Genomic DNA, 15,836 nt, shown 5'->3' with positions numbered 1-15,836 from the left:
TGAGCGAAAAAGAGGCTTTCGGAGTGCTTTGGTCAATCGAAAAACTCTCGAAAATACTCAAAGGGACCAAATTTGTGGTCCATACAGACCACGCGAGTTTAACTTATCTCGACAAAACTGTTTTCAAAAACAGTAAAATTGCCCGTTGGCAACTCCGACTATCCGAGTACGACTTCGTCCTTGAATTTATCCGCGGCCAGAAAAACACCTTTGCGGACTGGCTTTCACGCCCCTTCGGAGCAGAAGACAGTGAGAAACCGAAGCTCGATCAAGCCAGAAACGCGGGCAGATTCTTGACCATTGGCGACTCGAAACTAGTCGTCTACATACCTTCTTGGTGCTCCGATCCAGCGAAGATCCCGAAAAACGCGCGGCAACTAGTAGCCGTACACACAGCGAGGATTCTGCGCCCACTTGAGGAGGAGAAACTTGACGGCCCACTTGGTTGTCTAGCTGCGTACCAGGAAGATGATCCATTTCTAAAAACGATTATTGGTGCGGTAAAAAGGGCTCAGGATTCAAATTCAGAAGTGAGTCTAGCCACTGTTATCGACGGAAAAGACCACCGCCGGAGCCATTTTCTGAAAATCGAAAAGAAGCTCGCTATTTGCCGCACATCGAACGCTCTCGTGATAAATGATCGACGCGGCCCACGTGCAGTTGTTCCAGAGTCACTTAGATCTACTTTCGTGAAAAGAGCGCACGATCTAAAAGGCCACTGTGGACTGCCGCGAATGAAGGAGCACTTGAAGCTTCTTTGGTGGATAAACATGGATGCAGACTGCTTAAACTACGTACGATCGTGCAAATCATGCTTAAAAGTCAAAGGCGCTCATGGCCGACCTCAAGCTCCACCGACCGGTACGGTCCGAAAAGGCAGACATCCGGGTGATATACTCTGCATTGACTACGTCACGATGAAAACTCCCGCGAGTGGTTGTAAATATCTACTCACTATCATCTGTGCTTTCAGCAGATTCCTTTGGGCAGTGCCTTGTCGAAAAGACAACGCTTTCTCCGCCGCACAAGCACTGACCCAAGTATGCCTTCAGTACGACTTTTGGCCAAACCGAGTTCATAGCGATCGTGGATTGCACTTTACTAATGCTCTACTCGATGAATTTTTCAAGTCGAACAAGATCGACCATACTTTGACCTGTGCTTGGCGACCAGAAGCCAATGGCATTGTCGAACGCAGCCATAGAAGCTTGAAAAATGGGCTGTACTCAATGAGCCATTCGGAAAATATGGATTGGAAACAGTGCTTACCTTATGTTCTCAGGGCGATGAACGCCAGCAAATCCAAAGCGACGGGCCAAATTCCACGAGACTGTTGGCTCGGTACTGCGAGAATTGATAAAGCCGCCGATAATCCAGGCGAATATGGGAACAGCGTTCGTAAGAGGATCGAGCGCGTCTCCAAGCTCGTTGAAGTCGCAAACATGGCCGCTGAGCTCGATTCGGATCGCCGCAATGAGAAAAAGCTACCTCCATCAACCTTAACCGAAGGTCAACTTGTGTATTTAAAAAGAGACCTGAATTCACAAGGTAAAACTACCGGGTTGAAGTACGTCGGTCCACTACGCCTGATCAAGTCAAACGAGTCCGTTTGCATGGTCGAAGATGGCCGAAAACGGCGTGACTGGGTCTATCGTGGTCATGTGGTACCAGCCGATGAGCGTGCCGAACATTTACACCAAGTTGACCGAATTCACCGCGACGAGGAACTATACATTTGGCAGCATCTGACGAGTATTGTCGAAGATCGAGCAAAACCTTCGAATTTCCCGTCTGAGGGGGATGAGAGTCATAAAACGCGAAATTCTGCCGACGCGCCTCCGAAATCAGCTGAAATAGGTACTCCGAAAATTCTAGGTGAACAGCTTAGAAATAACACAGAAAAGAGTACAGAAGGTGAGAAAAGTGCGTCAGAAACTCTGCAGAATCAATCAATTACTCCGGTGAAACAACCGCTACAAAACTCAGAAGTCTCACCCGAACCGCAAAATTCATCTTCATCGAGCTCTTCTGATCATCAGATTCTCTACCCAGCAGATGCCACTATGAGATCAGTCGATCCGACTTTTGTCTCTGCAAATTCTTCCCTTGAAGATTCTCGGAACTCTGAGGATTTCAGCGAAGCCGAAAATGAGCTCTCAATCATTGCTGGAGCTGTCGACCAATCAGCGCCCGCCGCCGATTCAACTCCGACGAATTTTCCCACGGCCCCGCTGACTGTGCCAAGCGCGCCGCGTAAGCGCCCAGCCGACTCTTCCGCAGTTCAACTACACGTCGAATCCGCTACTCGTCCAAAGAGAAATCGATTCGAGCCTGCAAAGCTCAATATCGCCTCCAACAAAGGCCAAAAATACTAGTGAATCGATTTCGAAGAGATATTCTTCAAGCAACGAATCTACACACGAAGACATTTCTTTACGTGTTACTGTACATAGAACCTCATCTAAAGTCTGAGGGGGATGTGAGGATGCAAATCCTGAGGCGTTAGATCTTTATCTGAGGCCGCGCTCTTACTGTCCGGCGCCTAGCGCATCAGTCGTCTTGTAATAAATACTCGAGCTACACCTAGATTCGAGCCTCGCTTCTATAGCATTTACCGCAGAGATATCGCAGGTGGAAGAAGGTCCTCGCCAGAGAACTTGCAGCCTTACAAGGTTAACCACAAAATTGCTGATCACCAAAACAACTATGCCCCGGCAGAGGTAAAACATGACACGGCCGAATTTGATGATGAATTCGATGATGAGGAATTTGGTAATACAGACAAAACAAGCTTTACATACAATAAAATTAAGATTTAATCTACCGAAGGAACAATAACATCGCATCACAAGATTCGACCCCAGGAAGCCAGCAGAGTTTTGCGACGGGAAGCTTCAGCAATGAGAACTTTGGTAATAAGATTATATAACATGATAATTATTAAAACCAAGACAACCTCGCAGAAAGAAATGCAGCTGAATTCGCCGCAAAAGAAAAGGAGACCAGAGAAAAAGAAGATAAATCTGAAAAAGACAGAAGAGCAGACCAGAAAGAGCAAACAACTGAAAGCGAACGAAAGAAACACGCAGAAGTACAAGAAAGAACAAGTTTCATCGCGTCCCAGCAAGGTAGATACAAATCAAAATACTTATTATTAATAAAATTAGAAACGGTAATTGATTGCACGCAGGCGCGTCAGGAGACAGCAGAGACGTCGGTATTAAGGTAAAAATAACGATATATTCAACCTAACATTTTTAAGACGAGTCGACACGCAGGATTCGACCGAAGCAGAAATTGAAGAGAGACGAGACCCGTGCTGTCTAAAATACGAAAGAATTATAATAATGGACGAAAACGAAGGACCGTATGAAGGTAGTTACTAACAATTAATAAAAACGTAACTTGTTTGCAGGAACGCCACCGTGCACATTCCACGAAAGCTACTACAAGCGATGGCTCAACAGTATCAAAGATAGAAGAAGCGGCGGAAAGGCAAATAGAGAAAAAGCAGTGGGAAAGGCAGAAAAGAAAAGATTCGCGCCCTACTGGAACTACGATCCAAGCAAGTACGAAAATAAGACAGTCGAGCTTCCTAAAACGCATGTTACCAAAGAATATTTTGACGAGAAAGAAATGTAAGGTAAAAAAATGATTGAAGCTGGAAATAAACAAAAAATCCCTTAATATTACCTCTCATATCATGAAGCATTGTGGGCGCGATCAGGTTCCTATAAAGAAATAACAAAAATATACAAAAAAAAAAGGAGAATCACCTGCAAGTCAAGCGATGAGAACAAGCGAGAAAAACGACCAGGCCGATCGAGCTTTGAATCGGATGAAGTAGACAGCATTTGAAAATGATTTTCATCATCGGGCTTGTTCATGAAACTCGGAATGTTCGTAGAAACAGCATGCAGGGCATTTTCAGCAACCTCATCTAAAATAAACGTAAATGTAGCATGACAGGCGCTCGTAGAAAGATAAAAAAAAAACTAACCGTTTGAAGAAGGGGTGACAGCGCGAGGATTATTTAAAGACCGAGCGACCTTTCTCCGCCTATATGTACAGTTGGTCTTCTTGTTACGAATCCACACAGGCTTGTCAGAGATCGTATTCGGCCCGATAACATCAAATAGATTGTCCCAAGAATTAGTATTCTTCCGAGTAGAAGAAGAAATAGGAGGAACAATTGACGCTCGTACATCATTCGATCTTGAATAAAAAAAAAAAAGAAATGGTAAAGTTGAATTTATACCTTATGCCAATGGACGAAGGAATATCAGACATGAAAAATTCGTGCTCATGCGAACAATAATTCTCGGTCTTGAAACCCCATACATGACACGAATATACGGACGAAAGTTCACGCAAGACAGATTCTTTCGCTTGAGCACTGACGACAGAAGAAATAATAGCATTATTGCGTTCGCCAGAAAGATAATAAAGAGGCTCACCACCAAAGGCTGAAACATTATCCTGAAAGAGTCGCTTGACCACGTTGACTGGCAAGGACAAGATTGACGCAGCTTGACAGAAACTCTATAACAAAATCAATATCATAAATAGAAAGGATTGCATACAAGAATTTTTTTTTCCTGGAGGAGACGGTTTGATTTGACTAAAATTGACTCTAAATCCATCGCCAAAAACTCTTAAAAAGATAAATTTAGTTAAAAACAAGATAAGAAGGTAGTTAAAGAGATTTCTAACACAAGAGAGCAGAAAAAAGGGCATTCTCATTAAATTTAACGAAAACTTCTATAGAAAGAATGACTCACCCGACGTGGACCAATGAGAGCGCACAAGCGCCGGTGCACCAGGAGCGAGAAAAATCCAATTTTACTAGCTTCGCCCAATAGATCTAGAGCATAAGTGAAGGAAAATTAGAGAATGCCTTTCAACGCTTCTGCCAAAGCGAAATTAGGCAAAAATTAGAGAATATCCGTCACTTATGAACTAAATCGAATCGAGCACCCATTTTTGACCTTAGTATAAAACGAAAGAACGCATTTATTAGCGAAGGAGTAAAAATTTTTCGACAACGCTTCTGCCAAAGCAAGGTCGACATAAAAATACAAGAATAAGAGTACTCTATCACTAATAATCGCATCTTCCACAAAAAATTTTGCTCGATTATTTTATCACAACTAACTTCTGCCAAAGTAATTTGAGATAGAATATTCGAGCTGAGTACAATATAAAACGATTACAAAAAAAAGCTATAGGTCTCACCAGAATGTAGCCCTTGAGGAAACGCCCACAACCTCCCACCCCCTCCCCAAAAATACACCTCTTTTTTTATACTTCGAATAACAAACATATAAAAAATTGGGGCAAAAAAAGCCGCAGGTCTCACGAGAATGTAGCCCTTGAGGAAACGCCCACAACCTCCCACCCCCTCCCCAAAAATACACCTGTTGAAAAAGTTCGGGAGGGGCGCGCTCCGCGCGCGTATATATTAAGACGCACAAATAGAGGGTATTAGAATTAGGGAAGGCGGAGCAGGAAGTTGAGCAGGCCGGCTGGAGAAAGTGGCACGCTTCGCGTGAACCCTGTTGTAAGTGGAGAAATTGGCACGCTTCGCGTGAACCCTGTCGCTGGAATTGGCACGCTTCGCGTGAACCCTGTCGCTGGAATTGGCACGCTTCGCGTGAACCCTGTCGTTGGAATTCTTGTTGGAAATGAGTTCGAGGAAGTTGAAAAATTTGTTGGAAATCTGTTCGAAAAAAGTTGGAAAATTTGTTGGAAATCTGTTCGAAAAAGTTGGAAAATTTGTTGGAAATGTGCTCAAAAAGTTGGGAAAATTGTTTTAATTGTGTCGGAGCCACTTTTAGAAAAAAGTGTATTTGGTTCGAAGTGTACTTGGTTCGAAGGGGATTTGTTCGAAGTACTTCGAAAATTTGCACTTCGAACCAGGTACACTTCGAACCAGGTACATATCGAACCAGGTACACTTCGAACCGAGTACACTTCGAACCGAGTACACTTCGAACCAGGTACACTTCGAACCAGGTGAATATCGAACCTATTACATACGCCCGAAAGGCACGGAGTCACTAAAATCATACAACACAAAATATGATGATGATTTTAAAATTGCACTAACACGGTTGTAGGTAGAATATAGCTGTTTACCGGAGCTAGTCTTCAGTAAACCAATCTTTTTTAAAATATATTTTCAAACGATGAAAATTGAGAGTTTCACTGTCGACAAATGTATGACCGCTTTGTCACTCTATTCTATATTTGCTCTATTCTTATAGTAACACATTCCCGGTTTTGTAGCTAATAAAGTAGCGCACCTGGTCACTATTCTTTATCCTGCCACTCTCTCGGCATATTTTTTAAATGAAAAAATCACCCCTTTCGCACAAAAATTGGCTTGAATTTTATCTGAATTTTCTGCGAGTAGATGATCCAGATGACCCCCACCAGCTGAGTTGCTGGAACAGTTCAACCAATACGACATTGCACTGCAAAACGAAGGAGCCGGGTTGAACATCTTTTAGATTATGAAAGGCTAAAGCTTATCTAGCTTGTCTAACAAGAGCACATCTGCCAGGATATTGTATCATTATTATAGTCGTATCTTGCATCGTGAAAGGCAACTTCTACTCGGGTATTAAAAAAGAAGCTGAATTTTCATACAGAAATGAGTTTGTCCGTCGGCGGATATTAATTTCTCATATGATCGCCGCGTGGTCATCTGAAAGTCAAAAAGTTAATAATTATTTTCATTTCAACCCGACTCAAAGATGAAGAGGAAACTAAAAAGGACGTCTCCGTGATGCTAAGGGAGCGACGCAAGTCTGACGCTGGTCGAATTTCTTTTAGAAAACGAGCATCCATCGGTAATCTTCAGATTCCCTCTTCCATCGCTGAGAAGGCTTCATCATCTGTAAAGTAAGTTTAAATCATCATTTTTTTATGCACGAAACAGAAGTGAAAAATTTAAATGAAAAAATAGTGGTCCTAGGCTAGTGCTTTCCACTTTCTCTTATTTGATTTGATTTTCTAGCGATCATAAGCCGTTATAAATACTCGAGTGGTTGTTCAAGTTCAGTATGAAAGGGTAGAGTCGGTGGGTCTGGGTTTTGAAAGGCGAAAAATCAAAGGAGTATTGTACCAGCTCCGCAAACGTTGCGAGTTGATTGAAAAGCTTCCTCGTGTAGTTCTCATCAGAGAGTGAGCTTCCCCTCGCTTCCCGCGTCAAATTAAAACTACAAACTTTACCAATAGCGTGACAGCGGTGTTTGAGCTCTATCCGCCTATTTTCGCTCTTTTCACCGACGGTAACCTATTTGCTCGAATCCGGCAAGCACCAGCGAGATATTTTCCCAGACAACCTACAATTCTCTTTATCCAAGAAGCTTTATAAAGGTAGACAATACCCAAATGCAAATAGCGCTAAACATATGGGCATGGGAATCGTTCGAAAATATTTTTTGGTCTTTTGAATTTGAATAGTTTTAAATTTCAAATATTACTATCAAAGGTTTGCTCAGTCGAAGAAACGAAACGTTAAAGTTCAACTTTACTGAAGGTTTTGAAGAGTCCTTTTACTAAAAAATCTGTCTTTTCAGAACCAAAAAAATATGATTTCTCGAAAGAAATTTGAAAATAGACGTCCATGAGTGCGGTAAAAAGAGTAACGTCAATTAGACAAATTCACAAGTGGCGTCAATTTATGTTAGTTCCACTTCCGATAGATTTGTCCAAGGATTAAAGCGGTGATCCCTCAATGTGTATCATAATCTTTCCTGGCTTGTCTTCCGCCGATGGATCCGCGATTGTTACGGCCCGCGAGCGCCCGCATCGCGGATCCCCCACGGACTCGTCACGCACTCATATACAAAATAAAAAAGATCAACATATGTTTTTCCCTTCTAAATTTTTGTAAATATCGTTATTTTCTTTGCAAGATGGGAGAGATACAGATGCTCTTGCAGTCAGAGAGACCCAGTAAATCAGACCAGATCAGAAGGCGTGTGAGGACGCGGACGAGAAAATCGAATTTAAAACCTCAGAATGTTGCGTCTTTCGTCAGGTAGAGAAATAATCATGCATTTTTCGATAGATACAAAATATTGGAATGCATTTTTCGCGAAAGCTTTGAGAGATCTATCACAGAATAATAATGTCTCGCCCTCGGATCATAAATAACACAATTAGAGCTCCTTTCAAAGTTGCTCAAGTTTACGAGCAACATCAATAATGCCTCTGAAAAATGGCCATATATCTTCTTTTTCTTTCTTATTTATCTAACAAGAAGGTCTTCCTTGATTGTTTTTATTAAGTTGTTACGGAGTAGAATTCCAACGCCTATTTGAAATTCTGATCATTGTGCGTCATGTGAATCTAAATCGGAAAATAAGAATTTTTCGAAAATTCAGACTGATGTTTGAAAGTACATAAGCAGGCTGGGCAAATAATTGACGAGTAAATTTGAGGTGGTGTCAAATCAACCACGTTCGGTTTCTCTTTTACTCATTTGTGGTCCTGCATGTTTTATTCACCGTGTTTTATTACAGTGTTACAGTCATGCAGCCCCGTCTGAGAAAATTCAGAGCACTATCATTGTTTGCATGTGTGATTCGTTTTGGCGCGGGTTGAATTCTTTGAAGGTGGAATTTGTGAGGCATTTTTTACTGCGCCAAATATTAGCCCACTGAATAGTAAGGAAAATGATGAAAGTTTCCGTTTTTTCAGTCGGCAAATAAGTTCAAAATTTCTCATTTTAATTTGAGTTTAAATTATTATCTATAAGTTATTTTTTATATTTATTGGTGCCGTATAATTCTAAATGACAAAGTTACCCGAAATCGTTTACGGAGACTTTGATTTCTCTGTGATGTGCGAATTTGTAAAAACGCGTAAATTATTTTTGATAAAAATTTACGAGGGCGCTCGAGGATCGCGGCGCGCGGGGTTCTTCCATGGTTTCAGTAGCGGGAAATTTCCGCCGTAAACTTACTGAAAACTTATCGTAGTTCAGCAATACTAAGATTCTCGACGCATCTTTCATAAAGGGAAAATCAACTCAGAGGTCTTACGGGCTTGGATCAAGCTGATTCGTGTTAGAAATCATAGAAGAGTTTTTATATTAACAATAAATAAAGATCAACTTAGTAATTTTCCCTTCAATACAATGGCTACTGTAGCTCTAAGTTAGCAACTTCAAATTTGCCTAACAGCCAAGAATCTGGACTCAATTTTTCTAAGGATCTCCGAGTTCAAATCTTTCCATATCTTCATCTCCTCTAGATTTAATTCTTTTCCCTTTTTTGGTATCTTTGTTCATTAGGAACTATATATTCAATCACTCAAAAGATAAGAAACTTCGTTATCCAAGAAGTTCCTTTATTCGCTTCTATTATGAACGACAATGGAGAGAACATTGATAACCTGTCAACAACTTCCCTTGAATTTTGCGATGGGTCAAGGTATGGCAGTTTTACATATTCTCAAAAGCTCCTCCATCATCCGTATTCATAGAAATTTTCTCTCAGAATCAAAAAAGAATTAAAATTAGTGTGAAAATGAATTAGCTGCGACTAAACCGCGGGTGCTATGATTGGAGAGATTGATCACCTTACGTTTTCTACGTCGCAGTAAACTGGGAATTATTAGCAATGAAGGGCGTTAGTAATTATTTGCTCTTGTTGTAAACTTAATGCTTCCTGGCTGTGGAAGCCCACTTGTAATGATTGAATTATTGCATGGTAACACAAGAAGCAACAATGGTGTTTTATGATAAGATTGAATTTTATTTAAAAAAGGATGTAGGCAGCTAAATAGAAAATGGTGTGGGAGGAATGTTTAAACATGCAGTTTAAAAATCAGAGGAATGAATCACAGATAAACATCGCCTCGAAGTTGTTTTGACAAAAGTATGTTCATCAAAGCACTCGTCATATGGCTTCAATTAATGGGTTTAGTAGTACGCTTTACGCAGTAAAATAAAAATTACAAATTGGTATAAACAAAGTAGTTGAATATGCTCTTGGTTTCACAGGTCTCGGTTGACGCCGTATTTTTTGATCTCTTTGTCGATCTGTTTCTCGTTTAGTTCTTTGTAGGGCATCATTTTTTTTATTCTTTTTTCGTTTGATCTAGAGTCGGTTGAGTTGTCAGGTATCCAAATTTGGATTTCGTATTTTTTTATTTTTTTTTGTCCTCTTTTTCGTTTGACTGGTTGAGTTGGTGTTCGGCGGGCACTTATATTGGTGTCTTTTCCCTCATGGAATTCCAACTGTTGACTCGCGCCGTTCGCTCTGCGCCACCATAGGATATCAAACATGAAAGCTGGACTGATTTGTTGGGCAGCAACGATCAAAACTGGTTGTCATAAATAAAAAATTCGTGTTGCAATTTTCTTGCAGCTTCGACAAGGGCACCAAAAGCATATTTAAACTAGTTTGTAGCTCTTCCGCTGATAGTCCGAGCATGTTGTAGTAACATTGTTGAGCTACATATCATCTGGATGTCCGTATTCATCGATTTGCGAGTTCAACTCTTGCTCGTCGTCGATGATTCCGTAGACAGTGTATCTTTCGTAGTCGGTCATTTTTGAGTTGAAAAAGTTTTGAGTTTTTTTTTTTACTCGGTTTGATAAGTGATAAGGAAATCGTCAAGTTCTCTCTTTTTATACTCGTCCGACGAAAGAGCCAATTAAATTATGACCGAGTGGCGCTCAGCGGTGGCGCAGTCTTAGGAAGGGTTAGGAATCGAAAAGAATGCCGCTCCCGTGTGAAGTCACTGATGATGTCACGATCTGAAAAAAATGATTACGATTACGGCGGCGAACACAACCTAACTTACGTTTCATACGTGGAATGAGTAATGACGTCAAAATTCTTAATTATCTATATGTTTCCGTTTTGTTAATCACTGACGTAAAATCTCACTAAAGATCTCCTAGAATCTCGAAGAATATTTTTAACAAAGTTGCTAATGTTGTCATTCAGGATACCAAAATCTGTCCAAGAAGATGTGCCTGAACTAACGCCACTCCAGCAACGTCTCGCCCTACGTCAAGCTCAAGCATCAGCCCGATTCACCGCGGCTAGTTCAAGCTCTTTACCGAGCTCGTGCCCGTCGGACTCTGCCCCCGACGATTACCCCTCATCTCCGCGCGATCTCCAGCACTCTCCTGCTGCGCGTAAAGAAGTTTCCCCCGCCCAGCCTGGGACGCCGACGAATGTCCGACAACGCCGCTTCCGTCAGAGTCCTGCTAATCCTGCTCCAGTCCCAGCACACCTCCAGCCCGACTTCGATGTCACCATGATCGACGACTTGCTCAATGTATCGGGCATCCCCGACATTACACCAAAATCAATCCCCAAGGATGAAACCCCACCTAAAAGCTGTGAAGACCAAAACAACAATAGCGAGAACAATCAACAAGTACCAGAGCCCACTTGGTCAAGAGAAGACAACGCACCAAAGCAGCTACGCACATTTGGACTGGTCGCTCAGAAGCAACCAACCGATGCAGACGCCCCAATGCCTTCTGTGGACGACATTGAAGACTACGAAAATGACAATTCTGAGTCCACGGAATTTCCAGAACCACCAACCCCGGAAGAACAAAAGCAGTTCCTTGGCGAATCCGTAGAAAATGGAACGGTAAATGGAAAACATGAGATGCCTGAAGAGGAACCTGAGCCCGAGAGTAAAAACTTTCAAGACTCTGAAGAGGCACAAGAATTGAGCAAGCTCTCCATCAGAGATCGCCTCGAAAATCTCCAGGGACTTGGCCAGAGACCATCTCAAGAAGCTGAAGAATCAGATGAAGAAGATGAGCCCGAACCTGAGCCTGTTGCGCCGCCAAAGAAGAAAGATGGATTCACTTGCTTTTGGGACGAAATCAAAGACAGCCTCATCCGAAAAAATTTGAAACTTTACGTTGGCGATGTTGATTTTGACGATGTAGAGTCAGAACCCGAAGAAGATGGGCCTAAAGTTCCGCCTTTTGGTGCTCCAAGTTTCCCTCCTCGCCAGCCCGTTGCAATGCCAGGTATGGGCGGTCCTGGTGGCCCTCCTCCTCCGCCACCTCCTCCAGGAGGTATCCCTGGTGGTCCACCCCCAGCGCCTGGTATGGCGCCGCCACCACCTCCATTCGGTGGTCCTCCAGGAGCTCCACCTGGTCCACCTCCACCAGGTGGGATGGGTCCCCCTCCACCTCCATCTGGCGGTTTTTCCTCTCACCCAGCAAAACCTCAGAAAAAATCAAATCGAACTGTGAAACTCTTCTGGACAGAAATTCGTAAACCTGGTGCAGAAACCATTTGGGGTGCGATTAATGACGAATTTGAAGCTCCTGCGAACTTTTCTTCCGAGCTCGACAGCATATTTGCCCTCAAGGATGCTTCCAAGGGCAAAGAAAGAACTCCTGGTCAAAGTAATTCATCTTCATTTAATTCATTTCTTAAAATTTTCTAGGCCTAAAGCAAAACGAAATCACTGTCCTTGACCAAAAGCGCTCAAATGCTATTAATATTTCAATGAAAACGCTACCAAACATTCGCACGATCAAAAGTGCGATCCTGCACATGAACTCCGACGCCCTTCCAAAAGAAAGTATCGAGAAGATTTTAAAACTCTTGCCCACGGAAGAAGAGATCGCCATGATCCAAGATGAGCAGCAAAAGCGTCCTGGATTGCCCCTCGCCTCAGCCGAACAATTTCTTTCTACCATTCATTCAATTCCGGAGCTCGAAGCGAGATTGAAAATCTGGAGCTTCCGGCTGGACTTTCCAGAAAAAGAGCGAGAACTCGCAAATCAGGAATGGATGCAAAACTTGCAGGAAGCATGATGATTTACTATCGTTGGCAAACATACAATTTGTATCCGATTAAAAAGCTATCTGACCTTCGAGAGGCGCTTCAGCAAATCAAGAAATGTAAAACACTTGTGAAGGTGTTGGCTTGCTTGCTGAAGATAGGCAATCACCTTAACAACGCGAATGCAAAAGGATTTAGTCTTGACTACCTACAACGTGCACCCGAGGTGAAAGATACCGTCCACAAACACTCACTTGTCCATCATGTTGTCAACTACCTTGGCGGCGCGGATACCAAGGACCTTTACGAGTAAGTACACGCGGTTTATCAAACTGTAGAATATATTCTGATTCACCCGATGAATAGAAAAGGGAAAACTTAAGCCGTAAAACTAACACTTAAAAGGGAAAATGTAAATTTACAAATATCGGAAAACAAATTTGTTTTTATCACTGTAATTCTGTAGGACCTCTCTTACAGCAAACTTCTAATCTTGACATGATGACGCACTTTTTTCTCCATACATAAGATTCTCTATTCAAAGACATGAGAATCGTCAGTTGACTTCCTATGGATCAAAAACGTAGTATTTACGATTTCAGTCGCATAGTTTTACTCGATTAGTACGATAATCTTTTTTGCGCCACTTTTGAACTTATAAGCGTATCACTTCCTTTAGCTTACTTTTTATTCAGAGAACTCGGCGCCGTCACCCGTTCGGCTCGAGTTGATTGGGAGAGTTCTGCCAACACCATTTCCGATTTGGAGGACAAATGCCGCGTTAGCTGGGAATATCTCCGAGTGCTCAAACAGCAAGACAACTTTCACGATGATTTGAAAAATAAACTCACGTCATTTGTCCAGGAAGCCGCCCAGCACACTATGATTATACAAACAGTATGGAAAAGGCTTCAGGTCCGCCATCGGAAGATTCTCAGGTGGTTCGGAATCTCGGACTTTTCTGCATGGCCTGTCAAATGTAAGTTTGTCGCAGATTCCAATCAATAATATTTTTATCAGCTGTTTGTTCGACAATATCCGATTTTGCCCTGGAATTCAAGACTGCCCGTCAACGAGCCATTGAAATTGCCCAGAAAAAGAAGAAAAAGACGGAGACCCACAAGGGCCAGAAAATCACCACCAAAATTCAGGTACTTGCCTTTCCAGATCTGTTCAAGATCAAGGTAGAATCCTAGTTACTAGAAAATTAGCATTACTAATTAGTGATTTGTAGCCCACTGATATCGCGGTTGTCAACATCACAACCATGTCAGGGTCTTAAGGGTGTCCCCAACGATCGAGGCCGAGACTGTCTAATTCGGTGACTCAAATTTTTCTTCTTATTTAGGAAATTCTGATTCCGAACCTTTTTTCAGATCTTCAATATCTTATCTACTTCTCGAGATATGGCTTTTTCTATGAGCGCGCTAATGCATTAGCCTTCAATAGAAATGCACTGTGAAAATGGCTATTTTGAAATTCTCAATTAAGTATAGCAAATCATATATCTTCTGAAAGCTTGAAAAATTTCCTTTCTGCTGATACCATTTTCAAAAAGATCCGATGAATTTTACTTATTGTAAGAGCGCGTCAAAACTCGAAAACACCTGCTCTTTGGCGCCGGAAAAGGGGATTAACCTACTTATCGGTGCACAATCTGAGCTCATGGGAGCGTTGTTGAAGGATCGAACTATGTTCAGATTGAAATTTGGAAAAAAAATCAAGCGAGAAGAGCCTTAAAATTTGGTTCAAATTTTGTTAAAATCATCATTTTATATATTGTATATATATATATGCATTTGATATAATTATAAAAAATCTGTCTCGATTAATGCAGAGAGAAGTGTTCAAGCAACATAATTCTTTTCGAAATTTGAAATTTGAACGAGTAGATTTCGAGAAAAACGATCTCAAAGTTACCCGAGATTACAGAAGTCGACCTTCTTTAAAGCGGCGGTAGGGGATTAACGGATCAAAATATACAAAATCGGTCTCGATTAATGCAGAAAGAAGGGTCCAAATAATAATATTCAAATTGATTTTTTATGTAAAAACTATCCGATTAGTAGAATTATTAACTCAAAGTTGATCCTGTTTCAAAAAAATCGTTGGGGACACCCTTAATGACATCTATGACTTTTTTAACGAAAACGTTATCGTAAAATTAGGCCACGTTGAGACTTGGATTCTACTGATTTAACGAGCCACGTTCGTTACGTCCCCCATCGATCTAAGCAAATGTTCAAATGATTGCATTAACTTTTCCGGGGCCTTTCCACGCCGTTTTCGCACGGATTGTGAAGGTGAAATATCGGATGTATAAATTTTAAGAGATCACAAATGCTGCAAGGATGGAATTTCTCGCAGCAATATTTGCACCTGCTAATTACTGTAGTTACAGTTTCTTTTCTAGCTTGACGTAGAGACAGAATCCCTAAACTCGGACGAGGGAGATAATAAGGATGGCGAGGTAGATCTCTACTCGGACGCCATGACTAAGGAAAAATACATCAGACGCTTCAAAGAAGTGTTTGCAGAGGTTCGAGGGTTGATGATTGAATTTGCGTGATATGAATAAAAGAACATAAATTTGCTGTGTATCATTTATGCAAACAAAAATGCATATTTGCAGTCCCATTCCAGTGCGCTAACTCATTCCATTACCGTTTTTCCATTACTAACCCTCTCTTTACGCAAATATATAAGATTCATTTTTCCAAAGTGAATCTTCGTCAATTTTTATAACGAACTCATACTTACTTATTACTTAGGGCAACGGGAAATACATTGATCAAAGCGAACATGAGAAGATGGCTTCTAACTTGTTGGAGGATGGAGAAAGACGGACTCGGAGACAAAGTAAGAACCGTGGAAGTTAGAGTTTTTTATTTTGAAATTCTAGCGGGGAGCATCACAAGCCGCGGAAGCTCAAGTCGGGAGCCAATGGCTCGCCAGGCGAGTCTGTCTGCTGCAGGAAGCAACGAGGAAATGATCGAATCTCTTGCACAAGCAAGCGTATCAAATAGTGCCCAGTAAGTATCCCTACT

At 41.7% G+C, this 15,836-nt stretch overlaps 2 protein-coding genes across 2 annotated transcripts in view; one reads left to right on the top strand and one right to left on the bottom strand.

The window, feature by feature from the left end:
* The window catches only part of LOC145699978 (FH1/FH2 domain-containing protein 3-like), a 65,300-nt gene that overhangs the window by 48,051 nt on the left and 1,413 nt on the right, over positions 1–15,836 (top strand). The window contains exons 7-16 of the mRNA XM_081777250.1: positions 6,439–6,489; positions 6,759–6,906; positions 10,971–12,406; positions 12,448–12,784; positions 12,862–13,098; positions 13,485–13,768; positions 13,810–13,940; positions 15,203–15,328; positions 15,561–15,648; positions 15,692–15,821. Coding sequence (XP_081633376.1) covers positions 6,439–6,489; positions 6,759–6,906; positions 10,971–12,406; positions 12,448–12,784; positions 12,862–13,098; positions 13,485–13,768; positions 13,810–13,940; positions 15,203–15,328; positions 15,561–15,648; positions 15,692–15,821 — 2,968 coding nt within the window. The remainder of the gene's footprint in view (positions 1–6,438; positions 6,490–6,758; positions 6,907–10,970; positions 12,407–12,447; positions 12,785–12,861; positions 13,099–13,484; positions 13,769–13,809; positions 13,941–15,202; positions 15,329–15,560; positions 15,649–15,691; positions 15,822–15,836) is intronic.
* Positions 3,662–4,650, bottom strand: LOC145699975 (uncharacterized). The gene is made up of 5 exons (XM_081777246.1): positions 4,584–4,650; positions 4,259–4,542; positions 4,001–4,215; positions 3,777–3,940; positions 3,662–3,731 (listed from the first exon to the last, which is right to left on the bottom strand). Exons 1-5 carry the CDS (start codon positions 4,641–4,643, stop codon positions 3,702–3,704), a joined length of 753 nt encoding a protein of 250 aa, XP_081633372.1. The 5' UTR covers positions 4,644–4,650; the 3' UTR covers positions 3,662–3,701.

This window comes from Oikopleura dioica, chromosome 2 (genome assembly GCF_907165135.1).
Source record: "Oikopleura dioica chromosome 2, OKI2018_I68_1.0, whole genome shotgun sequence".
Classification (NCBI taxonomy): Eukaryota; Metazoa; Chordata; class Appendicularia; order Copelata; family Oikopleuridae; genus Oikopleura; species Oikopleura dioica.
Note: the sequence above shows the minus strand (reverse complement) of the source record. Positions and strands in the feature narration are given on the sequence as shown.